Source organism: Dissoconium aciculare (genome assembly GCF_010015565.1).
Source record: "Dissoconium aciculare CBS 342.82 unplaced genomic scaffold K489scaffold_4, whole genome shotgun sequence".
In the NCBI taxonomy this organism is placed as follows: Eukaryota; Fungi; Ascomycota; class Dothideomycetes; order Mycosphaerellales; family Dissoconiaceae; genus Dissoconium; species Dissoconium aciculare.
The window spans coordinates 382760-408474 of NW_022984954.1; the positions used below are offsets into that span (position 1 = coordinate 382760).

The 25715-nt window shown below is 51.8% G+C and overlaps 14 protein-coding genes across 14 annotated transcripts; 8 read left to right on the plus strand and 6 right to left on the minus strand.

Annotated features, from left to right (window-relative positions):
- Positions 1-990: 990 nt before the first annotated feature.
- K489DRAFT_294954 (uncharacterized protein) lies at positions 991-1203 on the plus strand (the record flags this gene model as incomplete). Its single annotated transcript, XM_033600285.1, has 1 exon — positions 991-1203. A coding segment is annotated over one exon (213 nt), but the record flags the coding sequence as incomplete, so codon positions are not given.
- A 183-nt stretch (positions 1204-1386) lies between these two features.
- On the minus strand, positions 1387-2846 carry K489DRAFT_378447 (nicotinate-nucleotide pyrophosphorylase). Its single transcript, XM_033604407.1, has one exon. It carries the CDS (start codon positions 2639-2641, stop codon positions 1661-1663), a length of 981 nt encoding a protein of 326 aa, XP_033461093.1. The 5' UTR covers positions 2642-2846; the 3' UTR covers positions 1387-1660.
- Positions 2847-2896: 50 nt separating this feature from the next.
- K489DRAFT_172279 (CH5 domain-containing protein) lies at positions 2897-4194 on the plus strand. Its single transcript, XM_033599387.1, has 4 exons — positions 2897-2924; positions 2990-3302; positions 3357-3543; positions 3614-4194. Exons 2-4 carry the CDS (start codon positions 3216-3218, stop codon positions 3988-3990), a joined length of 651 nt encoding a protein of 216 aa, XP_033461094.1. The 5' UTR covers positions 2897-2924; positions 2990-3215; the 3' UTR covers positions 3991-4194.
- On the minus strand, positions 4195-5449 carry K489DRAFT_172706 (uncharacterized protein). Its single transcript, XM_033599390.1, has 2 exons — positions 5312-5449; positions 4195-5262 (listed from the first exon to the last, which is right to left on the minus strand). Exon 2 carries the CDS (start codon positions 5023-5025, stop codon positions 4399-4401), a length of 627 nt encoding a protein of 208 aa, XP_033461095.1. The 5' UTR covers positions 5026-5262; positions 5312-5449; the 3' UTR covers positions 4195-4398.
- A 777-nt stretch (positions 5450-6226) lies between these two features.
- Positions 6227-9960, plus strand: K489DRAFT_408490 (uncharacterized protein; the record flags this gene model as incomplete). The annotated part of the gene is made up of 2 exons (XM_033607483.1): positions 6227-8334; positions 9222-9960. 2 exons carry the CDS (start codon positions 6227-6229, stop codon positions 9958-9960), a joined length of 2847 nt encoding a protein of 948 aa, XP_033461096.1.
- A 166-nt stretch (positions 9961-10126) lies between these two features.
- On the minus strand, positions 10127-11193 carry K489DRAFT_315874 (Molybdopterin biosynthesis MoaE; the record flags this gene model as incomplete). The annotated part of the gene is made up of 2 exons (XM_033601117.1): positions 10127-10545; positions 11031-11193. 2 exons carry the CDS (start codon positions 11191-11193, stop codon positions 10127-10129), a joined length of 582 nt encoding a protein of 193 aa, XP_033461097.1.
- A 370-nt stretch (positions 11194-11563) lies between these two features.
- On the plus strand, positions 11564-11989 carry K489DRAFT_335102 (uncharacterized protein; the record flags this gene model as incomplete). The annotated part of the gene is made up of 2 exons (XM_033602186.1): positions 11564-11643; positions 11730-11989. Exons 1-2 carry the CDS (start codon positions 11574-11576, stop codon positions 11987-11989), a joined length of 330 nt encoding a protein of 109 aa, XP_033461098.1. The 5' UTR covers positions 11564-11573.
- A 571-nt stretch (positions 11990-12560) lies between these two features.
- K489DRAFT_378454 (uncharacterized protein) lies at positions 12561-13906 on the minus strand. The gene is made up of 6 exons (XM_033604408.1): positions 13629-13906; positions 13460-13510; positions 13319-13350; positions 13239-13255; positions 13031-13157; positions 12561-12928 (listed from the first exon to the last, which is right to left on the minus strand). The coding sequence occupies exons 1-6, from the start codon at positions 13666-13668 to the stop codon at positions 12833-12835; spliced, it is 363 nt and encodes a 120-aa protein (XP_033461099.1). The 5' UTR covers positions 13669-13906; the 3' UTR covers positions 12561-12832.
- A 586-nt stretch (positions 13907-14492) lies between these two features.
- On the plus strand, positions 14493-14921 carry K489DRAFT_308257 (uncharacterized protein; the record flags this gene model as incomplete). The annotated part of the gene is made up of 1 exon (XM_033600611.1): positions 14493-14921. A coding segment is annotated over one exon (429 nt), but the record flags the coding sequence as incomplete, so codon positions are not given.
- A 336-nt stretch (positions 14922-15257) lies between these two features.
- Positions 15258-20177, minus strand: K489DRAFT_378460 (WD40 repeat-like protein). Its single transcript, XM_033604409.1, has 3 exons — positions 19440-20177; positions 17383-19347; positions 15258-17334 (listed from the first exon to the last, which is right to left on the minus strand). Exons 1-3 carry the CDS (start codon positions 19974-19976, stop codon positions 15691-15693), a joined length of 4146 nt encoding a protein of 1381 aa, XP_033461101.1. The 5' UTR covers positions 19977-20177; the 3' UTR covers positions 15258-15690.
- A 378-nt stretch (positions 20178-20555) lies between these two features.
- K489DRAFT_378461 (S-adenosyl-L-methionine-dependent methyltransferase) lies at positions 20556-21523 on the plus strand. Its single transcript, XM_033604410.1, has one exon. The coding sequence runs from the start codon at positions 20592-20594 to the stop codon at positions 21399-21401; it is 810 nt and encodes a 269-aa protein (XP_033461102.1). The 5' UTR covers positions 20556-20591; the 3' UTR covers positions 21402-21523.
- A 471-nt stretch (positions 21524-21994) lies between these two features.
- Positions 21995-22768, plus strand: K489DRAFT_306079 (ubiquinone biosynthesis O-methyltransferase; the record flags this gene model as incomplete). Its single annotated transcript, XM_033600558.1, has 1 exon — positions 21995-22768. A coding segment is annotated over one exon (774 nt), but the record flags the coding sequence as incomplete, so codon positions are not given.
- Positions 22769-23234: 466 nt separating this feature from the next.
- K489DRAFT_368994 (uncharacterized protein) lies at positions 23235-23723 on the minus strand (the record flags this gene model as incomplete). Its single annotated transcript, XM_033602995.1, has 1 exon — positions 23235-23723. The coding sequence occupies one exon, from the start codon at positions 23721-23723 to the stop codon at positions 23235-23237; it is 489 nt and encodes a 162-aa protein (XP_033461104.1).
- Positions 23724-23961: 238 nt separating this feature from the next.
- K489DRAFT_378463 (thiamine diphosphate-binding protein) lies at positions 23962-25561 on the plus strand. Its single transcript, XM_033604411.1, has one exon. The coding sequence runs from the start codon at positions 24140-24142 to the stop codon at positions 25490-25492; it is 1353 nt and encodes a 450-aa protein (XP_033461105.1). The 5' UTR covers positions 23962-24139; the 3' UTR covers positions 25493-25561.
- The last annotated feature ends 154 nt before the right edge of the window (positions 25562-25715 follow it).

Sequence of the window (25715 nt, forward strand, 5' to 3'; positions counted from 1 at the left end):
TCGAGTTTACGATTCCCTTTGTTGAAAGCATCGTCAAAAGCCAACTGGTGCCTTGAGCTGACCACACGGATCCCGCCGCTGTTCAGCCGACATCGGGTTGCTTTTGGCTTGGGGGCACTTGCGCCACTTTTGGCTCCCACACCCGGCAAATTCTGCTGCCCTCCCACCCATTCCCTCACTGCTCCACTGGACGTGTGGGATAGAGACTCATCAGCGAGAAACGAAAGGCGCCCACTACCCGCATTGACTGTCCACCACCTCGTTCTCACCATCATCACCCACTTTCATATTCACCACACTCCGACTCACACACGCACAACTTGAACATACTAGCGAGATTGTACCCACCACGACAAATCATCATATTGTCAACTCATTCTCGATACGGATCACGCCCATTCTCGAGAGACAGTCGCTGACAGACGACACCATGTCGGCCTACAACGCCCGTCGGGCGCCAAACGTGTCGCGATATCTCGCCAACCTCAACACTATGCAATCACCACAGGAAATCGCCGCTCAGCAGCAACATCAGCAACAGCAGGCCATCGGGCTCGGCGATGACAGTCTCGATTTCTTAACCACTGCGGAATTCTTCGATTTCGATCAATTCAACCCCAACGCGGCAGCCGCCGCTGCAGCATTCGATGCGCACACAATTCCCAACTCAATGAAGGATGGTAAGTCATCACTGTGCTCCATGCATACACTGTGCTGGGGATCGCATGCATGATCCACGTCGTTTGCGAGTACTGACTTGCATCTGCAGCTTCACAATTCGCATACGACTTCAATGCCTTCCAGCCAAATGAGATCACATCACCATCCACACTCGCTCCCAGCCCACAGAACGGTCTCTCAACAGGTTTCCAACTCCCATCACAACACTACCCTGCTTCAGAATCCTCGCCTGTGACTGGAGACAAACGCAAGGCCTCGATTGCGTTACATGGCCCGTCGTTTCCCGGAAGCATGGGCGCAGGGCCTGCTGATATCGAAGAGGTCACACGCATGGCTGCTGAGGAAGACAAACGGCGGCGCAATACCGCCGCCTCTGCTCGGTTCCGCGTCAAGAAGAAGCAGCGTGAACAGGCTCTCGAGAAGACCACCAAGGAGATGTCTGACAAGGTGCAGCAACTTGAGAGCAAGATCTTGCAACTTGAGATGGAGAACAAGTGGTTGAAGGAGCTCATCACTGAGAAGGCTGGCGCTGGTGTGGTCGAGGGCGTTGCTGGTGCGAACAAGACCGAGACTGCGTCTGGAGATGTTGCAACAGAAGAAAAAGCGACGCGCGCATCAAGAGAATCAGAAGACGCAAGCACGGGCACGGTCTAATTGTCATATGAATGAAAAGCTGTTTAATATGTGAAATGTTTGTGTGCGACGTTGGTTCATCTCCCTTCATGCCTTCGACATTGCGTCATCTTGACCGTTGACTGCTCCTGGTGGTCATGTTGCTCGACAGGTAGCTGGACGGCAATCATGACCTTCACAACGGTGCGAGATGACGAATCTATAGATCGAGCACATTGACTACCCCACTAACGTTCATATCAATGAGCAAGTTATCAAAGCTTCGGGTCTGGACTCAACACATGGCAAGGCACATGGGACCCCAGCACTTCACTTGGAATTACCCATTGGAATTTCCTCATTTCAATTATACATCAGGAGATTCTCCCATCCCTGCTTGCGCCGCAGCTGACGAAACCGCAGCTGATTCCTTGGGCACCACCTTGAGCGAGAAGTCCACGTGTCGCACGCCCTGGTGAATGCTGGATGTGCTGATGATGTCTATGTCATCGCAGACGTAACTCGGTGCATTCGTCTCTGTCAATCCGCCGGAGATCTCCACCAGCGCTCGAGCTGCTCGGCCACGACCCCAGCGATCCTTGAGGTTCTTCGCGGCAATCCGCACACCCTCTGGTGTGAAGTTGTCCAACATGACAACATCAGCGCCGGCTTCGATGGCAGCGTGTGCCTCCTCCTCGCTTTGGCATTCCACTTCGACCTTCACTGCAAAGCCTCCAGCCGCCTTGGCGGCAGCGACTGCACTTGGGATGGAGCCGCCACAGGCCCAGATATGATTGTCCTTGAGCATGGTCATGGCGCTGAGGTCGTGACGATGCGGATCGCATCCACCAACGAGCATGCCATACTTCTCCACCAAGCGGAATCCTGGTGTTGTCTTGCGTGTTCCGGCCAAGGTATTCTTATAGCCGGCCGCACGAAGCAGAGTCAGGAGGTGATGGGATTGAGACGCGATGCCAGAACACCGCGATAGTGTGTTAAGTGCGACTCGCTCTCCTAGCAGCAGGCAACGGACGGGGCCCTTCACTGTCGCTATGTGTTGCTTCTTGTTGCCCTCTCCCGTGCCAACGGAGTCGCCTTCGAGGACGTGCCATTCAACAGTGCACTCGAGCTGACGGAAAACTTCATCGAAGAATGGCACGCCTGCGAGGATTCCAGGACTCTTCGCCAATAGGCGAGCTTCGGCCGGGCCATCACCGACAACGAAGCCGCCATAGTCGAAGCTCGGCGTGTCTTCTTCGAGCCATAGGGCGATGTGCTTCTTCCATGAGGGCGGCAGTAAATGAGCCGGGTTGCCATGCACAGGCGCACCTTCAGTGATGTTCGGCATTGGCACCACACTCGACGGTAGATTGCTCTTGAGTAGGTCGATGCGAGTTGCAATTCTCACGATAACTTTTTAGCTAGATCCGCGACGGCACCGTATCACTTTATCGTTTGATCACTACAGACAATCAAAGGCCACTACATTTGGATAACCCGCGTCGCGTCAAAGATGGTCAGACGTTGTAGCAACGAGGGGCGGTTCGCAGGAGTGGGGCGGTCTTCTAGTTGAAATCTCGGTACCATTGAGTCCGGCACTCGTGGGGCGACCTCGAAGAATGATCATTAGGGTACTGGCACTTCCATGTTATTCACGTGATACATCATATCTGAGCTGCTGACAGTGACGTTGAAGTAGGGCCCGGGGGTTGGGATTCGCAACGCAAGAAAGCTGTCAGTGCGAGAGAATGCTAGCACAGCTTTCCCTAATGGCACGACGACGCTGGTAGTGGTAATGCTTTCATAGACTGCGTGAACATCACTTTCGATTTGCTGTCGTCGTCGAAGTTCCGTCGCTGCTTTGTTGTTCTATTGCTCCGTCGGCTGCAGACAAGTACGATCATCCCGCAGAAACCTCCACCATGCCTTCAGTCCTACTGGTCGTGTTCATCGTTCAGTTGGCTCTCAACATTGTCAGCACCGTCGGTGCACAGAAGGTCAACGATCTGGTCTGTTAGCTCGACAATTTGCCTCACACACGATTCGTTCTGACGATATTTCAGGCATGGTTCCTTTATACGCAATTACCAGTGCCACAAGCGAAACAGGCTGGCGAGAATCGGAAGCTGAGAAATGAAGTGGTGCGACTACAGCGAGAAATGGTGGGCGTCTCGGCGCAGGACAACTTTGCAAAATGGGCACGATTGAGGAGAGACCACGATAAGGCAAAAGACAAATACGAGAAAGCTGGTATGTATGGCAAAGGAAATGTTGATCGTCGTCTACTTGAAATTGGCAGGCACTGATCGCATCTATATAGCTCGCGACCTTCAAGGTTTCCGTGCCTCGTTCGACGGCATCGTTTCGAAAGCTCGCTGGCTCGGCACTCAGGGAGTCAATTTCATCGTTAACACGTGGTACTCCAAGCAGGCTATGTTCTGGCTGCCCCAAGGCTGGGTCCCATATTACGCGGAATGGGTCTTGTCCTTTCCCAAGGCCCCATTGGGCAGCATCAGTGTCAACATCTGGGCGATCGCGTGCGGAAGCGTCATCTCGCTGCTATCGGAAGCCATTGCTTCGCTTTGGGCGCTGCGTGTCACAGCAGCTGCGGTAGCAGTCGATGGTAAAGAGAAGGTAAAGGTACCGGTGGATGTCAAGCAGAAGGCGCCCGCAGCAGCAAGCAAGAAAGAGTTGTGATTGAAATTGGACATCCAGGTGATATAAATTGCACAAGGAGGCTCAATCGAGAAGCGCATTCCAGATTCTCAGGTTCGATCACGCCTCTTTTCGACCCGTTCTGTGAGTGATGAACGAGGCGCCGGTTGGCATGAGGAATATGCTTAATGCATCCATGGAGCAGTGCATCGACTCGTCACTCTTGAGATCTGCACCCCGTGAAACCTCGACTGATCATGAGTGGAGCGAATTCCGATGGCTTATCAATCCGCATGTGATTCGGCATGTCTAGAGCATTCTTGCCTACACACAGTAAATGATAGATGCGGGCCTCATCATAATCGGATGGCAGGAACATGCTTTGGACGGTCCTAGAGAGGTCCGATGCGGCTGAAGGCATGGAGTTCGTCCCAATCAACTTTTACTGTTTCAATCATTACCAGCCACAGCCATGCAAGCATCATCATCAGCTTCAGCATTAGTGGTAGCTGGCGTGCGATCAGATTTCCTGCTCTGCCTTCTAGCGCCAACAGGAAACCGCTGCTCAGCTTCACAGACTGCACATCGCAATACTAAAACATTTGCGTGTGGCTTGCGTCCACCTTTGGAAAGGTTCTCCATAAACTTTGTGCAGGTTACTCCATCGCGAAGCACAGCATTGCAACGCTTGCAGGCCGAACGTTTGACGGCGGTTGAAAGGCGAGCCTGGGACTTTGCAGCTACCTGCCGGAGATGATCATTCAGTCGCAAAGGGAGCCCCCCCGTTGATGGCGCGTCAAATCTGATGTCAGGATTTCTCGAATTCGGCAGTCGCGTCATCAGCGCACCGACACCGTGGGGCACATTCTCATTGAGCGTGCGAGGCTCGCAGGCCGCGTTTTCTATGTGCAATTGCCGGTGATCCGGAGGAGTAGTCTTTTGTAGTGGGTCTAAGCATTTCTCGATAGAGATACTCGGATCTCGTGACGCCAGATACGTCGCGGCCTGTTGCAGATAATTGATACGCGCTTGAAGGTGCTTGTTTGCCGACCCTTGTTTGCCCTTCACTTTCGCCATAGGAATAATGGGAGGGAGAAGCCTCTTATGGTACTGTCGAATTGGACAATCTACGATACTCGACGATTGCCCTAATAAAATGCAGCACAGCTTTTTTTTTTGGAGAAAGAGCGGCGTCACGACTGGTCACGTGCGCTGCTCAGCCATTCGCTCGCTGATTCGACACGCTGCGAAAGTCATGCCGACCTTGAGAGTGATAGACATTGGTTTCTGTCGGTCTGAATATCATTCTCTTGCCTGTTGGTGTTAGTTCTCCAAGTGCTGCTGCAGACTCCCATACGCGCACCGGACCATTGAGGATACAGCAGTGCAATGATATCACACACCACCCTGGCGGAGTTCCTTGTCGATCATTCACCAGCGGAACCATACGTCAGTCTAAGAGATCGACGACTGGTCGGCAATTCGCCGTTCACCGAGTGAAAGAGATCTGCCTCACGTGAAAATGCGATTAACGTTTCGCTCGTGACGCCACTCTGCCGTCGATGAGTCCGGGCTTCTGCAGAAAGTCATGAAGGTCGGCTGACTGGCAGAGGGATTAGCGGTACGCTCTGACAATGTGTGATGCTATCCCTGGATTGTAATGTGCACTCGTTAAGTGCCTTTCTTTCGCACCAAAGGAGGAAGCCGCGCGTTCATCATGCATGGACACCAGCCTCTTCACGTAGCAATTGTGCTGTCTCATATCGACTCATCTCTCGCGGTAACGTGTGTGCACTGTATCGGCGAAATGTCTTCCAGGATTTCCAACTTTGACCAACTGCATTACATGCACTTGTAATGACAAGCGTGCAACTGTCATGCTCAAAGTCGTCACAAAGAACAACCTCGTGTCTACAGTTGGAAGAAATGGCCGCAAACCATCAACAGTTGCATCTATGTGGCGTCAGCGAGCGGATCCGGGCGCGTGTCCACCGCATTTGGTACAAAGGACATCGCTGAACTCTTTCGAGGCGCATTCAGCTCTTGCTTGCCCCAGCCTCCTCTCACCTCCTGGTGTTTCTAGCGTTTCATCTCTTTGATCTGTTCCGTCGCATTGTTATTCCTGTGACAGACTGTGATATATCACTCTGCGTCCCATTTCGCCTTTCCTCTTTGCGCTCTGCATGAGGTAGCGCATGAACTACGGCCTAGTCGCGTGCAGATTCCGACTTGGCAACATCCATGTTTCGTTTTCAGACGTCATTTCATCAACCTTAACATGACTACCACATCGGAGCAGTCTGCTCCGACTGGTCAACATTATATCAGCGAGAAATGGCCAATTTCGACAGAAGACGCATCAGCAAATCCTTCACAACCCGACCATAACACCCACCTGCATACTTCTCGCGACGAATCCGATGCAACGCCCCAGACGCAGGACAATGCGCCCACGAATTCGAACGACGAAAAGCCAAAAGCTGCCGCCGATGATGATCAGCCAGCAGGAGGCTACGATGATACTCCCATTCCGAAACGTCCGGCTGGTTACACTTTGAAATTCACTTTCCACAATGCAGCCAATCTACCCATCGGCGACGTCAACACCTTTGCGTCGGATCCTTTCGTCCTGGCCCAGCTGAACACCGACGTGCCCACTCGACACAAGGAGGACCCGTACCTCCGCTATCGCACAAAAACGATACAAAAGGATACAGCACCTGTCTGGGAGGATGATTGGATTGTTGCAAATGTGCCGTCCACGGGCTTCAAGTTAAAACTGCACGTGTACGATGAAGATCCTGCCGATTCGGATGACCTATTGGGAGGAGTCCACATCACTGTACCGTCCCTTGATGATCATTGGGAAGGTCTTCACAGAGAGGTTTACAAAATTAAGACGCATGGTGGCAGCTGGCGAGCGTACACCCTGCAAGCGCTTACAACTTGCATGCGCGCGGATAAATCCCTCCGAGGCGACCTCACTGTCAGCATCGAAATGCTCGGCCGCACAGAAGAGGACGGGCAGAATGGACGTCTGTATACTGTCGGGCCTTGTCGGTGGATCCGCCACTATAGTCCCATCTTGGGACGTCTCGTGAACACCACAGGTGCGCAAGCACACCAGCAAGCTAAGGCTCAGCAGTCGGATGCGCCCTCGCCTGAACAGAAACAGGTCAAGCAATACAATTTTCAAGCCAATCAGATACAATTGCAGGGTCCTGTCCCAGCGGAGCTCTATCATCGCTACGTTGAATTCAAGCCTTGGGTCAAAAGAATGTTCACTTCGTCTGGGCTCTCAGGGATCATCCTCGGCAAAGCGCTGCATCATCAGCACTCGCGTGTCTACAATTTTGGCCGCTCCACCGATCGTGGCACCTTGCCAGAAGGAAAACCCACTGAAGAGCTAACCAAACGATTCCTCGACCTAGTCCACTACGACGAAGGTGGGCGCATCTTCACCTATGTTCTTACCCTTGATGCGCTCTGGCGTTTCACCGAAACAGGTAAAGAGTTTGGCGTGGACATGTTGAGCAAACACACCATGCATAGCGATGTGAGTATTTACATTGCTTTCAGCGGAGAGTTCTTCATCCGCCGGGTTAAGCACCCAAAGCAGCCTCCTCCGCCTGAACCAATTGAATCTTCTTCCCAATCGCATCCACCGCCGCATTCTGCCAACGCTTCTCACCCTCCCGACTCATCCCTCCCTTCCGGCCCTCCAAACGACGACCCTCTTAAAGAACCATACTACTACCAATTGGTCATCGATAATGACAGCGGAACATACCGACCGAACGCCGACCTTCTCCCGAAACTGAAAAGCTTCTTGGCGAGATCGCTCCCTGGCATACACATTCTCACCTTAGATTGCCAGGCAGATGCTGAGAAGATGGGCAAGATGAAACAAGAACAGCGAGATAGGAAAAAAGCCGAAGGCAATCGGATTGTTTACATGCAAAGACGGGGATCAGCAAACTCTAGTCTGTCAAGTTCGGACGAGGAAGATTTGGATGCCTTGCAGGCGGGTTTGGACATCGATGATGATGAAATCGGAGGCCAGGATGGTACGACAAGCAATGGCATTAAACGCGCAGTGGCAGAAGCGAAGTTCAAAGGGAAGTCAAAGGTCGGCAAGGTGGGTCGGCACTATGGCTTGAAGGGACCCTCCGCCACGTCTACGACGGCAGAATCGGGTGGGACTGCCGTAGAGCATGTGAGGAGAACAGGGCCGAAGAATGAATTCAAAGGCTCTGAGGCCGGCGGAGACGGCTCTGGTGGAAACGGCTATACTGGTAACACTTCTGGTGATGCCTCCGGTAGCGGAGGTGGCTCAGCTGGCGGAGCGGATGGTGGTGGTGGTGGCGGTGGTGGTAGTGGAGGGATGTGAGTACGTCAAGTGCCCCATCATTCTTATTTGAGGACCATAATCGTGATTGAGCGGCGGAATGATTCTTTATCGCATAGAAAGTTGTGGGGAAGTGCTCTTGGTATTCGATGCATGTTTTCCGCCTTTATCTAGTCTGCTGCGTTTGAGATTAGGTGCAGATATATATCCCGACACCTACTGTTATAATCACTGTTTAGAGATGCCGCAAGTATCTTCATATTTCTCGTTTCCCATACGAAATCCGACTTATCGGGCCTAGCGATTACGAGCGATCATTCGAAACCGACAAAATTTCAAATGGTACACTCGAGCTGTCACGACAGTCAATAAATTCATAAGACCGAACTTCGGCTTAGCAAGCCGAACTTATCGAGCCGTGAACGTTCAGGAACCGTTTCCGGTCCGGAACCAGGGTCCGGCTAGCGACCCTGAAGAGCAGCTGTCCGCAGGTGTATTCGACAGAGGAAAGATGGGACTTGCGGGGGGAACGTCGCTGTTCGCGATCGATCACCTCTGTAGCTCCACGAAGACAGCATTTGTCATGTTGTACGAGAACATCTAGGGTATCCCGACATTTGGAGATTGGCACAGAGCGCTGCTGGCACAACGTAGGTCGCACACAGACTAAACATTGTCACGTGTCGTACGTAGGGACTACTTCCATCTCATTCTTTCCTCCCATAGTCAATCGGTCTCTGAATCGTCAGACAATCATCATCAGAATCGCAAGCGCCATTGGCCTTGTATCGCACGCCCCTTCGTCCTTCGTGCTGGAGCCGGTACACCCTCTACCTGACAGTACTGCATCCTAGCCCGGCTTCTCGCGCTCTGTCATTGGAAACCCGGATCCGCTTCCATCTCATCTCCTGTCTTACGTTTGCAGCATCCTACTTATGACGCTGTGGGAAGAATGGTTCGCGCCTGGCGACATACGCGCCAAGCTCCGACATGAGAGGCGCCAGCAAGATTCCGGGTCCTTGACGTCAAAGACGACACCAAATTCTCCATCATTGACAGAAACGAACCCTCGACCACCACCACGACAACGTCTTACATATGCCCAGCGCGAATGGCGCAAGGGCAGCATTTTTCTTGGTGGACTAGCTTTCACCATCGCTTCGCTCACGCTGACACGACGAGCGCTACGCAAACGCATCTATCTCCCTACGCCGCCATTCTATCAACCTTCGCATAATGGGCTACCACCAGTTTCCGGTGGAGTGGAGGCTGCCGATGCGCTATTTCTCGCGACGCTGAATGTTACCGCACTAGGAATGGCGAGTGTCGGCACGTTCATGGTCGGCTGGGATGTGGCAGAAGTGGAAGACCTGCGCGCAGCAGTCAATCGCGGTGCTGGGTTCGATGTGTATGGCGGAGACAAGGAGGCAGATAAAGAGATCGAGGGTTGGGTCCAAGAGATGTTTGTCAAGAAGAAGGACGAGAGCGACAGCAGCGGTGCTGTAGAGAACGTTCAGGTGGGTGTGAAGGAGATGATGGAGCAGGGTGGGTTGGTTGCAAAATTGGGTCAGCTAGCGAGCCTCGCAGAAGAACGAGAGCAGCGGAAAAAGCAGGAAACGGTCGGAGAAATTGATGAGAAAGCGCACCAGGGAGGTTCATCGTGATGATACGGAGAACGACCGACAAATGTTACCAACTCAGGAGTTTGGGGACTGGACCACCGACTCCATGGTGCACACGATGATCAGTGGCGCTCAAGCAAGGCGAGCGCTTGCTCACGCCCTGGCGCGCCTCGCATCTTTGATCTCTTTGAGCGACTATTCTTGCCTTCTATTTCGGACCCTCCTTGCCCTTGACGTCTCCAACAACCTCGCCACTCCCAACAACGATGACTTTGTCGTTGGCCCTCCAGATCCCTTTCCCGTCTTCTGTGGTTAAACCGTCATCATTATTGCCAGTCCCAACAACCCACTCCTCCTTCCAAATTTCGGCGCGCCTCTTAACCTTTTCAAGACACTCTTCTGCTGCCCTCCAAGCCGCTCCTCGATGAGGCGTTGCTACCGCCACCAGGATACTTTCTTCCCCGATTTCCACTCGTCCAAGGCGGTGTACGATAGCAAGACCGATGAGATCGGGCGCGTAGCTTCTAGAGATCTCTTGAGCGATCGTAAGAAGAGTGCGAAGAGCAAGCGGAGGATATGCGGCATATACGAGATGCGTTACGGGACGAGGCGAGGGTCTCGCCAATTCTGACGGTGTCGTCACGGTGGCGGACGGGGTTTCCGCAGAAACAGCCTCCGGAACAAAAGTATCGCGCGTGCAACCTGGTTCACGATTAAGGTCAACATACAGGCCAATGAATTTAATACTGGGGACCATAATGAACGCTTTTGAGCGAAGTCTCCACTTTTCGAGCTTCAATTTGAAGAACGCTTCCGGGTAGGACTGCTCAGATATTCTGGCTCTTTGCAATGCTACCTAGAGTTATGTATACTACGATTCCAATACTCATCTGCAACGAACTTGCAGAGCAGGCGACGACAAACGCTCTAGCGTGCGATAATTACCTGCCAATAAGTTGATGTTCCAACTTTGATTGACGAGTCCTCCACCCTTGATTGAGAGCGATACACGGCTAGAGATGGTATCGGAAGACTTCGGTAAGGTGCTTCGTTCGCTGGAATGTGCTGGTGGAAAGGTACAGCGGATTGAGATGAAATTTAAAATAACGTACCCGCGAACAAGACCACGGCACCAGCCTTCGGACTCCTGACTCGCGCCATATGTGATGCTGCGTCCAAAGGCTCATAAGTCAGAGCGACATGGATGTTCGCCGCAGCATCGACCAGTGAACGTTCCCCAGAAAATCGTCGTTGCTGTTCATGAACTGCTGACATTGATGGCTTGGGGTCGTGGAGAGATGCCATGATGGTCTATCGACTGTCGTCTTCCGAAGGGTCCGTGATATTCAATGTACCTCTCAAAATGAAAACCACGTATGTCACGATGTCATGCCATACGTTTGCCAATCAAAATATTAGCATATCTTGTTCCACGTCGATCACGGCTTCGTCAGTCAGTCATGGCGGGGACTGCTGGGCCCGCCTGGTGTTGTCGGCGGGCGCGACGGAAACGCTCCGGCTTACATAATACAGGCACGGGCAATGCCGATGAGCACACCCTTTCACTACACCTTCATGGCTGTCGTAACTGCAATTGTATTATACAACATAGTAATCAAAAAACCGCAACGGGGATATCATCACAGGTGGCCAAGATGTTGAACGAGAAGGAGCTCATTATTCGTCCGATGGTACAAGAAAGTGTGCAACACAATGCCAGAGTAAGTCTCATGACTGAAGAACGAACACTCGTGGTCAAGACATCATCCTCCGAGGACGCGTCGCTAATCACAATGCGTGCATCTAGACAGTATCGAATATCCGAGCACTGACCGCATCACTATTCGGTGTAGCTGCTGGCACACTAGGACTCGAGTCCTGGCCTGGGTTCATCTTCTACTTCATCGGAACCGCCGTTGTTTCTGTTCTCATCTTCGCACTCAAGGCAGAACAAAATGCAGCGGCGTTCTTCTTCCGACCGACTACAGACCTCTGGATTGGGGACATGTTCGGCGGATTAATGTCTTTCGTCCTGACCTGGACTTTGTTCTATGGACTATGCAAAGCGTGATCGACGCGAGGTTGCGCCGGGCTTCGCTGATGAAGCAACGTGATACAAGCAAAGCTTGATTGATGGCTGAATTTGCCGCTGCAATCAGCAATGCTTGCGCGTATGGTCCTCGAAGACGATCTTTATGGGCGACATTACCCACGCAAATTCGCATTCGAACCAAAAACCGATGTCTTGGTGCCACTTCAGAAAAATATCGAAGCATCTACGCTAGAGTCTGCCTTGCGCTCATACTCAGTTCGCGCATGGGAGTGCTTCTGGTCAACAGCTGCTGAATGAGATTGAATCGCTTCAGTCATGAAACGGTGAAAATCTCGAGGACACCGAATCAAGATCGCTTTGCGGCGTTGCTTACAACATTCATTGATGCTTCCGCAAAATAGCCAGCCGCCACGCGAGAGTTGTTCATTCCATGTGTTAAACGATTCCATGGTGACCACTAGCAAGCTTCACACCATGAGGAAGTGACTTCTCCAGATTGGCAAATGGTGTCATGGTTGACGAGATTATGAATCTTGCAGTGCCGGGAGGCGATATGGACTATTTGTGTTCCAACATTCGGACAATACTGCTCAACGAGAACCTAAAGCTCACTACAACATGTTAAATATCGGATCCAGCCATCGGTTTTGACTTGGTTATGTACACAAAATAGAAGGCATCATTGTACAGTGATTAGAATTTATCGGCTAGCACCAACTAGCCAATTTGTATCTGAACAACACTGCACTGTTACGAATATGCGACTTCCCTCACAGGAACCGCGAAGACGCCCCCTATATATTGGTACTTCTCGGTCTCGGGGATGATCGGTCTCCAGCTTGAAGTAAGAGCCGTCCATGATCATTCCGCTGCTGCTGGTGCTGCGGCTCCAGTAGTGCTGCCACCGGGCACAATGGAGCCTCCGGGCGGTGGAGGAAGGAACAAGGACATGTAGCTCTGTTGCAGAAGCGGGAATCGGAGTTAGCTCTACTTCTCGTAGTGAAATTGTGTGCGCGCGGAGTACGGTGTGGATAAATGTGTGTGGAAGTTGCAACGTACCACAGCGACGGCCGTGAATGCTATTCCCAGGCTCATAATGGCTGGAGTTCCTCCACTAGACTTCTGGCTGGAAGATTCTCCTAGCCACGATTGTACGGCGAACAAGACGGAAGTCCATGCGAGGAGCCTGCAAGAACAGAATGTTGGGTCAGATAACAGTGTTTTGCTCCTCCGAGTTAATTTGATTTTCCCAACTCATTTGACATACTTGTTTCTTGTGAACATCTGTTGGAAGGGACCACATCAGCTCAAGTTTCCAGCGACGGGATTGGTTAGTATTGGACATACCGCAGCCATGGGGAGAGTGCTCGTCATCGTGCCTTTGCCAATTGTTAGAAAGTATCAAATGTCACACAGCATGCTTGCGGTCGTCGTAGCTCAAATGCCGAATGATGACTGTGATGCATGCTGGCCGTGGACGAAACTTACTGTTGAAATCTTGGTTTTCTTTGTCGTTGACGGGCTCGATGTACGGAACAACTGTCGATTCAGTCAGTGTCAAATCTAAAATCAATACCGCAATGTCTCCAGTCCCCAGGCCGGCTTCGCCACTTGTCTATGTATGTTCATCTGAATGACTGAAAGCGCAGCGACTTACTGAGGTCTTGCCGCCGCATGTCCTTCTTGTTGCTTGCCATTTTGACGGCCTGTCTGATGCTGGGGATTTCGGAATGAAGGATGATGCCAGGAAATAGCTACAGCATGCGAAACACTGCAGATGACGTGATGTGGAGCACGGAGACCTTTGTGCTGCTGTGATGCTTGGAATATGAACAGAGGAGATGGACTTTCGAGAAGGACCGCTGTATGATTAAAAGTGCAATATCAATGCTTGAGCGCAGGTGTCGCAGATGGCTTGTGGAAGGCGCGGAAGCACTATCCTCTGGTCGTTGTCGGCGTCGCGTGTCTCGCGTGATGTGAGCCCTATCAGTGCGTGGCCTGCTACCGAGCACCGTAATTCTCTCGGCGCATACCGTAGCAGCCCTACGTCCCGAGACATTTCTTTTGCAAGGTGACCGGGGGCATGCTCTTTCAAGCACACTTCACATCATTCGTGATTCGCTTCACACCAGATTACAGTCGACGAAGTATGAAACTGATGCGGAGAGATCTGGGGTGACAGGTTTAGATTTCACCATTACGAGTGCTCATATTCGTGCGTTGACTCTTCTTTCTTGGTTCGACATGAGTCTGAGAAAATAAGATACTCGACTGGGCCATGCAATATTCTCAAGTCATCGCGGTGATCCAGAAGACGACTGTCTCGTGAGATCATACTTACCTTCAAGCTGCATGCGTAGCACATGTTGCAAGGGTGTTTCGGTAATGTGATGCCAGTACTGTCCTTTCAGTCGCAACATTGTCATTCGAAAACTTAGAGAATACGACAAATATCATGGAAAGACCACACGACACAAGGGAACGTCGCTGGCTGGACATCTCCGAACAAGATCATGAGTCATTGCGTGAACTTGCTGATCTTCTACACCTATTTCATTACCGGAACAAAAACCAACATCGCCACAGCGTCTGGTGGCGTGCTTTCTCCGTATTCCGTCAGCAACTCAACCACCTTCTCGGCGACATAGTCTTCTTGATCGACGTGCCAGCTACACATCTCGCGCGGGTCAAGAAAAAGGCTCAAGATGCCAAGTATCGCGCACGCATCCAGCAACGCACTGCTCTGTGGCAAGAAGTGTTGATACACAAATGGCAGCAAGCTTTCTCGCAGCTTGTAGCTGATGGAAGATTCGCCGTGCTTGGAATAGTCTTGATCGCCGCGCTGGCACAGATTTGCATGGTCACCGGAATCATCGCAAACATTGAGCAGGTTGGTCAGATGGAAGTTGAAAAGGTATTGGCTGAGTTCGCGAAGGAGGATTGGGGCTTGGGGACAAGCTTGAATCCGTTGGCCGGGGCTGAAGATATAGGGCAGCTCGTCACTCGCGAGGAAGTGCGGCCAGTCCATCCCCGACAATCGACAAACATTGACTCCAAGGCAAACGTGTCTGGGCACAATAGTATTCCGAAGGCGGGCTCAGTGTTGTACGAGAAGGAGTCACGCTCACCCGCGCCCAAGTCGAAACCCAGTAAAAGGCGTAAAAAGGGCGACGCCATTGATGATCTTTTCAGTGGACTATTATGAATCTGCAAGTGCATGTCATTCGTTCCTACAGATGGATATTCAAGCAATGTTCCGACTGGGGGATTTGCATCGGCCTGTTTTAGGACCCTGCCATCCTCTGCATTGTCTGGTTGCTTTGCTCATCCTGGCCATTGGCTGCGAAGGCATTGTTTCGAATGAGCAGCATTCTTGAAAGAACCGGTCTACCACAGGCCCCTAAAGTAATTCTGACATATACCTAGTATTTTTATACACATGAAGAAATCAACCACGAGTGCCTGTCGCTGCCCGAACCACTGGGCTCAATCTCGAGGCCGTTCTTACTTGGTTTACATTGCCTTCGAAGCGTCCACTGTAAGATAGCTTGCCCCCTTGGCAAGCAGCGCAGCTCTCGAGGTCAAGGTCCTCTGATCCATGGTCTCAGCTGGTCATTTCACAGTCCTGCCGCGTCAATCCACTGTTTGGTGCCAAGCGATTCCAATATGGGTCTTGCGGCCTTTGGGCTATCTGAGCGAAGCCCGCGTTCCGCTAATGATCAACGTTCGGTGGGCTCGAGTATTGCTATAAGACCCGAGTCCCGCCCAATAGCTAGGACTTTGCCACAGGATGCCCAACAACTTGCACGATAGTCGACCGGTAGCCAGAGTAGATTCTTGCCCTGATGTCTTACCCATTGATGCGACACGCTGAAGCCGTGGCTCGGCGAGAAATGCGACTGCTTGATCTGGGGCAACGGGAGCTCATACTCGACAGTAAAGCTCCCTGATTCGGTCTCAAGGATACGTCCGTCTTCGGAAAAGGCTATGCTTGGAACCAGGGTCTCCATTGCGATACGCTGCATCAGTTCACCTGTTGAGCACGACCACAGTCGGACCGTGTAGTCTCCGCACGCAGATGCAATAATCGATCCAGTCGGGGAGAAGGCGAGAGCGTGAACACCATAATCATGCTCAATCTTCTGCGTCTCTTGGCCTGTCGAGACATCCCATAGTACGATTTGGTCGTACGACGCGGTCGCTACGAGCGATTCATCAGGCGAGCAGATAATCGTCCCCACTGGACTGCGCTGCCTTTGCTCTTCCTTCATTTCCTGTTGTCCGCATGAATCCCATAGTCGAATTACTGAATCTGCGGACGCTGTGGCGATCACTAGTCCATCTGGAGAGCACGCGAGTGCTGAAACCCAAGATTGATGACCCTCAAGTATTTTTATCTGATGACCAGTCTCTGCATTCCACAGTCGCACCGTCTGGTCAACCGATGATGACGCAATAGTTAGACCATCTGAGAAATAGACTGCTTCGGTGACCCAGGCGCTGTGACCTGAGAGTATCCGCACTTCCTGGCCACTCAGAACATTCCACTGCCTAACCGTCTGATCTGTAGATGCGGAAACCAGCATTGAACCGTCAGGCGAGAAATCAACTGTCGATACGCTGGCATCATGGCCCTCCAGTCGCCTCACCTCCAGACCAGTGACTTTATCCCACAGTCGTACGGATTTATCGTCTGAGGCAGACGCAATCGTCAACCCGTCAGGGGAGAAGGCGACTGCACTTACCCAGCTGTTGTGACCATGTATCTTACGAATCTCCAAGCCAGTAGCTATGTCCCATAAACGAATCGTCTGATCTTGAGATGCCGATGCAAGCATCGATCCATCCGGACAAAAGGCAATAGAAGTAACGCCAGAGCTATGTCCTTCCAACTTCCGGAGTTCTCGGCCGTTCGATGGAGTCCATAGCCGAATCGTCCAATCGCGGGATGCAGATGCAAGTATTGATCCATCCGAAGAGAAAGCGATGTCTGTGACCCAACTTTGGTGGCCATACAGCTGCCGCAGCTCTTGTCCACTTGCTGCGTCCCATAAGCGGACGGTCCAGTCCAGTGACCCCGAAGCAATGATAGAACCCTGCGGCGAGAAAACTACTGCAGAGACCCCGTCGCCATGTCCCTCCAGAGTCTGGAGACATGCATCCCAATTGCTCGCAGTGACCGGCTTTAGCGGCCAATTTGGCTCCTCATGCTGGAATGTTTTCCTGATATGCGAATTTGCTGGGCTAAACAACAAGGCCGACAAATATATTTGCAGGGGTGCAGTACGAACACAGTCCGCATGATACCGAAGAAACCTGTGTGCATCTTGAACAAAGTCAAGCAAGGGCCACGCTGCAGATTCCTACGCGCAATTAGCTGCAAATCTTCGATGTACTAAATCCGCACTCACCTGAACCAACACCCGTAGATCTCCAATCGCAATGATACATTGCGGGATACTGTGAAGTAGACACATAGCTTCTACCCAATAGAGGAACTTTGTGGTCATGAACTTTTCGATCTTTAGACATAGGTGAGATTCGCTATGTGCCAGAAACCTTGATTTGCACTGTTGAAGGTGGTGTGCCCAGTAAACACATGAGTATGCATGAGGAAGCAACGGATCTGGATAAGGAATCTTGATCGAGGTTATGAGAGTATTGGCTTCGGCCACATCATACATATCACGGTGAAGCGCTCGATTCATGAGGTCGAATGATCGTGAGACAATCGCACAGTGGACGATCGTCATATCACCATCCGGGAAGATGTTCGATCTCATGCCATGGCTTTGCAGATACTCCCTTGCAGATTGATGGACCCAGCATAGAACATTACTGCGAATCGTCAGAAAAGATCGGCATCTCGCTACGACCTCTTGTAAGCCATGCAGAGGAACCGAGTCCAGTTCTTCCACTAAAGCTCTCAATTCTTCTTGATGAAGAGGTCGCTGTGCAAGTAAGGCATGAGCAAGGATCGCCCGGCTCACCTTGATGTGGGCAGCATCAATCTGTTTCAGCATTTTTTGATACACGTCTTCCAGATCTTGTGGAATATTATGGAGAGTTTCCAGAGCCTCCCAGCTTGCCACGTCGCCCAATTGCTGGCATGCTATAGCGACCCAGAGAAATGTGCCGTTGGCGCGCTGTCGCAGTTGATCTTTAATCACCTTCGCCGTTTCTGCATCGTACTCATGCAACTCAGACAACTCTTTAACCTTCTGATCAATGTAAAGGTCAAGCGCATATACTATGGAGGCGTTTGTCGGATTGAGGTGAAGGCGGATAAGCTGTTGCGATCCCTTCATCAATTTCTCGATCTCCGGCCACTTGCGGCTGGAAACAAGCCATTTGACACGCTTCACCCGTGAAGACTGATCAATAATGAAACGAATAAGGTCAGCGCGATCCCGTTTATCAACACATTCGTCGAGAGCATCGATAAAGATGGTATCACACTGCAGTGATGGGTCGTCAAGAATTCGAGTGAAGATTTTTGTTGCTGGCTGCCATGCGCTTGACCCTTGAAAGTTTTTTGGACCGAATTTATCATAAACCTCACGTACATGACGCATAAGGAGCGGCTGCTTCTCTGTCATCAAAGCAATTAAGCCTAGTAGAACTGCCGCCTTTTTAGAAGTTTCCACATCTGAAGCTTGACAGAAGAAATACGCTGGTGGAGCCTTGTTCGAGCTCTGCATCTCCATCTGATCTATGATACTGCATAGCAGCATGGTCTTGCCTTGACCAGGATCACCATAAATCCAGAGTAATCGTGGTCCATCTTTCTCGGCCCACTGTTGATAGACATTGTTGGTGAAGATCCAGTCGCAGACGTTCTGAAGAGGATGTCCCTGTTGTGACGTGATGCGGTCTCTTGCGCCGTCGCCTATACCACCAAACAGTTCAAATCGGCACTGCCTGTCTTGTTCGTTCAATTGCTGCGTAGCTTGGTTGGAGACTAGGCTGCGAATGTGTGAGAGGTCTTCAGCTTGTTGGCGACCATGCGTAGCGATGTCTGTCAGCCGCATCTTGATGCTCTCGGAATTGTAGGCGTCCGACTTTTGCTGGAGATCGCGTTCGGCCGATTTGATTTCCGCGAGCTTGCTATCCCAGTCGTCCCACTTGACGAGATCCCGTACAAAAGTTGAACGCGGATGATAGTACCTATGCGCACTTCGCATTTGAAACAACAAAAGAAGTTTGTAAAGCTCTATCATGAGCTTTTCAAGCTCAGTACGGAGACCCCTCTGACTCGGACGTATATTCTCATCAAGTAATAGTTCTGAAAGTTGCCAGTACCATTCCAGATTGAACAGCACATAAGCGATCCCGTTTCGGTTAGATTGCGCCTGTTCGCCCGGGTTGGTGAACAGCTATGTGTATGACGATCAGCTTCATCACCTGATACGAGTGATACATTACGGAAACGAATCAAAGGAAGGAGTAGGCGGGTAGAGGTACACACCTCTAGGGCAAAGCAGATCCCTGCCCAAGCGACAGCGGCTTGAGGGCATGCCTGCACTGCTGTATCGATGGTTCCTCTCACAGCAAAGATGGCCCGAATCCCTTCGCTAACATTCTCTGCAATGTCCATCTGTGCGCGACTTCGCTCCAGGCCCTTCTGAACAAGCTGGCGCATCTGGTCTGCTCGTTCTTCTCGGTCGTTTGAGATGGGTCCATGCCCGCCATGCGTCACTGCGCTGAAGCCAGGCCCTCCGAGGATAGTGGAAAGAACTATTTCATATTCCGCTACCAACTCGGGATAGGTCGATTGAATCCCTTCGTACGCATCATTCCAGATCCGCGCCGATAAACTTGCCGTCGTGGCTGAGAGGGAAATCGGCACTTTGCGACCTGCCTCACCGCAAGACGTTTGGGTCGCACAAGCACCTCTTGTTTCGGGAGCTGCCTTATTGTCGGCGGCCGTGTTCGGAGCTGTCGCCGAAGTAGCTGGTACCGGCGAGGCTGGTTTATTCCGTCTGAATAATGTCTTGAACTTCATGCTGTATGACCTCAGTGTTCCAACACCATCTTATTCTGAAACCCTTGGTGACCAATCGTCAAAGACGCTCCGCGCTCGAACGAAGCAATTCTCCGATCCAAAATCCAAGAATCACAACGTTGACCTTCTGGAAGGCTCACTGAATGCCCGTATCATAGTGAATGTGGGTTAGAAAGCGAGGAAGAATGGCAGAGCTCTTCGAATGCTGCCATTACAAGGAACACGCGACAACCCACCAAGCTCGAGCTGATAGTGTGTCGCCCATGCGTGCCGCTCGAGTGCAGCGTAAGCGTGATGTCCTGGCGCTCATGGCGCTCAATGACTGGTCATCGCCTCAAAGATTGTGCCGAAGACCAATCAGCGCGACTCGTGCAAAGGCGAATACTAGCTGCAGTAGCGGAAGCAGCGACTGGACAAGTGCCCTCACGACGCCATGCACACCATCAGCCATACGTTCTTAACGTCCCCAGATCTGGTCAAGAAGATCATTGCCGACTGGATGATTTGTGTCAAGAAAAGTAGCATTGACTCGTACTCAAGGTCTTTGACCGCCGCTCGTGAGACAGTACCGGCGACTTTGAGGAACGCAGTCGACAACTTGCAGAGTGTGTGGTCATGGCCGAACTTGCATACGTCCAGGGCCATAACCCCGCGGTATACCGCAGTCACGAAAGTCGTGCAGCTGCCGACACCTGTGGCTATTTTCTCAAGCACCTGAAGAGAGACAGTAAGATCCTTGACGCCGGCTGTGGTCCTGGGTCTGTCACATCCTCGTTGGCTGTGCTGCTAGAGGCGACAGGTGGCACAGTTCTCGGCGTTGACGCATCAGAGACAGCGATCGAAAGAGCTCGCGCCCAATCTAACCTGCCAGCCAATTGCTCCTTCGCCGTAGCCGACATTCTCGCACTACCGTACCCAGATGCCTCGTTCGACGCCGTTTACACTAGCCAGGTGCTCGCGCACATCCCGTCCGCTGCAGCGGCTGTGAAGGAGCTTCGGCGCGTATGCCGTCCAAATGGCTTTGTGGCACTTCGCGAAGGCGATTTCTACACAACAACAATGTATCCTATTATTCCGGAGCTGGAGAAATGGAAGCAAGCAAGTCTGGAAATTTTGGAGCGGAAGAATTGTAATCCACGCGCGGCAATGCAGCTCGTAGAATGGGCACTGCAAGCAGGCTTCGACGAACCGCGCATTGAACTCAGCATGGGCGGTATAGTGTACTCAGGCAGTCAACGCAAGTTTTGGGGCGAAACGATGAGCGGCAGGGTAAGCTCAGACGAGACTTGGCGGGCACATGCTCGGAACGCTGGAGTCAATCCAGAGGACTTTGAAGCAATGCAAGTTGGGTGGGCTCGTTTCGTCGCCGACCCTTCATCTGTTTTCACCATGCCTTGTGGTCAGGCAATATGCTGGAAGGACTGAATACGACCTCACAGACGACAAGGTGATGAAGCACCTGCACATGTTCGTCGCTAGTATTGCACCGGCCGAGGAACGAGTTTAATGGATGTTGCCGGGTGAGAATTCTGACATAAAGCGCCTGCACTCCTGTGGGTTTATTCAATATAATACTCTCACTCATGCTAGTCCACTGCGATGATAATCATTAAAATAAATTCTGTCTATGCAATGTACATATAAAGGTGAGATGTGCTGGTCGACTACTGAGGGGACGCGGACGTTGGTTTCGAAGCACGCTCGCTTGACAGACATTTGCGCGCTGCAGCATGCCGTGATTTATTATCACCTGCAATCCGCAGATCTCCCCAGTTCGCCCAAATGCGCATTCACTTTTATAACATTGACTTACTCATCGTCTTCCACATCAACCACCAATGTCTTCATTACAATTAACAAGTCGCCGCTTCCTCGCGCTTCCAAGTAGCATTCGTGCTCTAATCGCCACACAGAATCACGATTTACGAGCTTTGCCCTCCTCAAATGCTGCCCCAGGCGCACATCGACACTACGCAACATACAACACCACATTTACCGCTGCATCGCCCGAACCGAATTCATCTTCTCCACACAGCTCAGTAAACCACACAGAAGTTTCGCATTTCAATGCTCTCGCTGCATCATGGTGGGATCCGCATGGCTCAAGCAGGCTGCTGCATCTTATGAATCCATTGCGTCACGACTTCATTCAAAGATGTAAAGAGACACGCATACAGGAGGAAGGTCAGAAGATGCGGATACTTGATATTGGTTGCGGAGGCGGCATCTTCGCCGAATCTGCTGCACGCCTTTCGAGCACAGCTAGTGTGACAGCAATCGATCCCACACCCGAGGTGATCGCAATAGCACGCAAGCACGCTCGTACGGATCCCAAGCTCATGGAGGAAGGTCGCTTGACATATCTCAACACTGCAATTGAGAACCTTCCATTGCCGTCAAGTCCGCAAGAAGGATTTGACGTCATCACTGTTTTCGAAGTCATCGAGCATATTCAGCAACCCGTGCCATTTCTGCGTGCAGTGCTGAAGCATCTCAAACCTGGTGGCTGGCTTATCGGGTCGACGATCGCGCGGACAGGCGTCAGCTGGCTGACGACCAAGTTTGTGGCGGAGGAGGTGCTACGGATGGTGCCGCGTGGCACGCACGAATGGAGTCAATATATCCAGCCCTCGGAGATGCGCGAGTGGGCCAAATATGAAGATGGTGTGGATGTCGGTGTGGACGGCCGCGGATGGCAAGTGATGGGTGTAGTTTATGTTCCAGGGCTTGGCTGGAAGGAGGTTTCAGGGAGTGCCGACTGGGGCAATTACTTTTTTGGTGTGAGGAAGCTCGGCGTTGGCGAGTCGAAATAGACTGCCAGAATGGGATGAATTGTCTGCGCTGGATACATAGGTCCATCTCCCCGACATCATCCCAGTACTTAAGCCAATTTCCGATCGGAGCATGTGTCTTCCAACGTTCAAAAGCCTGGGACTATCGGATCCTCACTTGCGCGAGGATCATCCAGATCAGGCGCCGTGAATCGATCTTTTCATCTAGAGCGTGTCCTGAATTCGGCTGTGTCGCGCCAGTGAGCCGCCTCGGCGCATGACGGCGGGACATAGATACTTCACTTCAATGAACGACCACTTGCTCATATGCCATGAGCGCGAAAAGGGTTCGTGGATGTTCTTGCCATGGAGATGCGGCCAGCGCCAAATGACCTGCGCGTGGCTAAGTGGAAGCGCAATGAGCGAATGTCATGCATTGACGATATAACAACGTCTCCGCAAGCGATTAGATCTCCTTGCCGGATTTTCAAGGACCCTCGACCTCCTTGCTCTTCTCCCTCAAGAAGTCCGCCAACCACAGCAAAGGCTTCTCAGGTTCATACGCCGCGAGATGTTTCATACCCTCGAGAAGGTGTGGCGTGACGTTCATATTCAGATACTGACGAGTTGGACCACCGTGCGCAATTGGCTTCTCCGGTCTCGCAGTCGGCTGTGGAGGCATTGAACCCGGCCGAGTTGATGCTGCTATCGACGCAATGGAGGGGGGCATTGGGGAGGCAGCAGCTGGCAGCGATGCTGCGCTATTTGGCGCATCAGCTGATGGTAATGTATGACCTGCTTGCGCGTCAGGCGCTACAGAGGGTGTCTGGCTGAGACGCTGTGGGTCTGTATCGATGGGTTCGGGGTCGCTCTGGTGGGTGTTGCTCAGTGCGGGCTCAGCTAAGGTCTCGTCTTCCTCTTTCATGTCGACGTCCATATCTGCGGCGACGTTTTCACTGGCCTGGTCGATGGCCATGTCGGGCGTGAAGATTGTGGAATCGCAGGACGTATCTATCAAAATCGAATATCGGGTACAACCTCTGTGCGTGTTGATACTGCTGAAGCTCCAATCCCACAAACCCGAATGTTTAGGTCTGCGCACGAGCCACATGCGGCGGAAGTGATGCAACAGCAGAATTCACCTTCAGAAGCGCGCTGAACACTTTCTTCGAATGTGTGCGGCATTTCGTATCAGTGTGCGAAACAATTCAACCACCGTTCAAATTTCCAGAATTGATGCATTGCATTCTTCAAACATGTCTCTTTTCCTTCAATTATATGGATTGCTGGAGAAGACCTTGCCCTCGTGGATTATTGTTATCGGCGTGTGGGAATCTACGGACTTAAGCCGCATCCAACCGAATGGAATGACGGCTTTGGAGATCTTGCCAGATGGATGAGTCTGCATCTCGTCGAGAAGTGGAGGTCGTTTGTGAAAGAAACAAAGTTGACTTATATGTACACACAAAGATGATATCGCAAGTCAGATCACTCAAAACGAGACGAATCATAGCGACATGCCACATAAATATCGTGAAAGCAACAGGGAGACATTACTCCTCGCATGCTCCCAGGGCGCGTCTAAATCTACCTACCGACTACTCCACAACACCTCTTCTCCACCATACGTCAAGATCTGCTCTCTCAAATTCTGAACTTGTGGCAGCTTTGAAACAAAGTCACGGTGGCCATGATACCACAACAGCAGCTGCGACCACCACGTTCACGACGAGCCGCCAAAACCTCTTCACGGCTATCAATAGCGCTCTCGCACACGCTCTTCGCTCAGATTCCCGGACTTTAGTCTTTGGTGAAGATGTCTCCTTTGGCGGTGTGTTCCGCTGCTCAATGAACCTCGCGAGCGAGTTCGGGCCTGACCGAGTCTTCAACACACCACTGAGCGAGCAAGGCATCGTGGGCTTCGCAATCGGTGCTGCGCTACAAGGCATGCGGCCGATTGCGGAGATTCAGTTTGCAGACTACGTCTTTCCTGCTTTCGATCAGATCGTAAACGAGGCAGCCAAGGTGCGGTACCGATCAGGGACGAACGCACAACACGCGCAGCAAGAGGATGGTGGTGGAGATGGTGTACATTGTGGTGGACTCGTGATTCGCATGCCGGCGGGAGGAGTAGGCCACGGTGCACTCTACCACACTCAGAGTCCTGAGAGCTTGTTTACGCATGTCCCCGGCATGAGAGTCGTTGTGCCGCGATCGCCCACGCAGGCCAAAGGCTTGTTGCTAGCGGCAGTGGAGTGTCCGGATCCGGTGATCTTCATGGAACCCAAGATCCTCTATCGTGCTGCTGTTGAGCATGTCCCACAGGAGGCTTATACATTACCGCTGGACAAGGCCGACGTCATTAAACCGGGAGAAGACGTGACTGTAGTCTCGTATGGAACACCTCTGTACACTTGTCAAGCAGCCATTGATGCCGTGGAAAAAGACCTGAAGTGCTCTGTGGAATTGATTGATCTGAGAACAATTTATCCTTGGGATAGACAAACGGTGATGGACTCCGTGCGCAAGACTGGGCGATGCATCGTGGTGCATGAGAGTATGGTGAATGCCGGCGTGGGTGCAGAAGTTGCGGCAACGGTGCAGGAGGGATGTTTCTTACGCCTGGCAGCGCCGGTACAGAGAGTTGCGGGTTGGAGCACACACACAGGTCTCTTGTACGAGAAATTTATTCTCCCTGATGTAGCGCGAGTCTACGACTCTATCAAGCGCATTCTAGACTATTAAGCACGAGAGCAAACGGGTAAAAGCAAGCCATGTGCTAAATTTCATGCGTTTCTGATTTCCGTGACATTGTTCCGACGCTCCTGCTATCAAATTCTAATCGGGGGTATCAGCGCCAGTGTTTTCGACTCGAGGTCGTTGCGGGTGTTGGAAATGGAATTAAAGTTTTGCGGCCGTGGTACTCATGAATGGACATTTTGTCCGACGTCTGCCTTCAAATCAACGA

What these genes read in the sequence shown, in the direction of transcription:
- K489DRAFT_378447 (XM_033604407.1), bottom strand. Translation starts at nt 2,641, where the DNA reads ATGCCGAACATCACTGAAGGTGCGCCTGTGCATGGCAACCCGGCTCAT.
- K489DRAFT_172279 (XM_033599387.1), top strand. Translation starts at nt 3,216, where the DNA reads ATGCCTTCAGTCCTACTGGTCGTGTTCATCGTTCAGTTGGCTCTCAAC. An exon ending in CACAGAAGGTCAACGATCTG is followed by an intron (nt 3,303 to 3,356) that starts GTCTGTTAGCTC and finishes ACGATATTTCAG; the next exon opens with GCATGGTTCCTTTATACGCA. An exon ending in AGACAAATACGAGAAAGCTG is followed by an intron (nt 3,544 to 3,613) that starts GTATGTATGGCA and finishes GCATCTATATAG; the next exon opens with CTCGCGACCTTCAAGGTTTC.
- K489DRAFT_172706 (XM_033599390.1), bottom strand. Translation starts at nt 5,025, where the DNA reads ATGGCGAAAGTGAAGGGCAAACAAGGGTCGGCAAACAAGCACCTTCAA.
- K489DRAFT_378454 (XM_033604408.1), bottom strand. Translation starts at nt 13,668, where the DNA reads ATGGCAAGCAACAAGAAGGACATGCGGCGGCAAGACCTCA. An exon ending in AGAAAACCAAGATTTCAACA is followed by an intron (nt 13,351 to 13,459) that starts GTAAGTTTCGTC and finishes CAATTGGCAAAG; the next exon opens with GCACGATGACGAGCACTCTC. An exon ending in CATTCACGGCCGTCGCTGTG is followed by an intron (nt 12,929 to 13,030) that starts GTACGTTGCAAC and finishes CTTCTGCAACAG; the next exon opens with AGCTACATGTCCTTGTTCCT.
- K489DRAFT_378460 (XM_033604409.1), bottom strand. Translation starts at nt 19,976, where the DNA reads ATGAAGTTCAAGACATTATTCAGACGGAATAAACCAGCCTCGCCGGTA. An exon ending in GGATCTGCTTTGCCCTAGAG is followed by an intron (nt 19,348 to 19,439) that starts GTGTGTACCTCT and finishes TCATACACATAG; the next exon opens with CTGTTCACCAACCCGGGCGA. An exon ending in ATCTACGGGTGTTGGTTCAG is followed by an intron (nt 17,335 to 17,382) that starts GTGAGTGCGGAT and finishes AATTGCGCGTAG; the next exon opens with GAATCTGCAGCGTGGCCCTT.
- K489DRAFT_378461 (XM_033604410.1), top strand. Translation starts at nt 20,592, where the DNA reads ATGGCCGAACTTGCATACGTCCAGGGCCATAACCCCGCGGTATACCGC.
- K489DRAFT_378463 (XM_033604411.1), top strand. Translation starts at nt 24,140, where the DNA reads ATGGATGAGTCTGCATCTCGTCGAGAAGTGGAGGTCGTTTGTGAAAGA.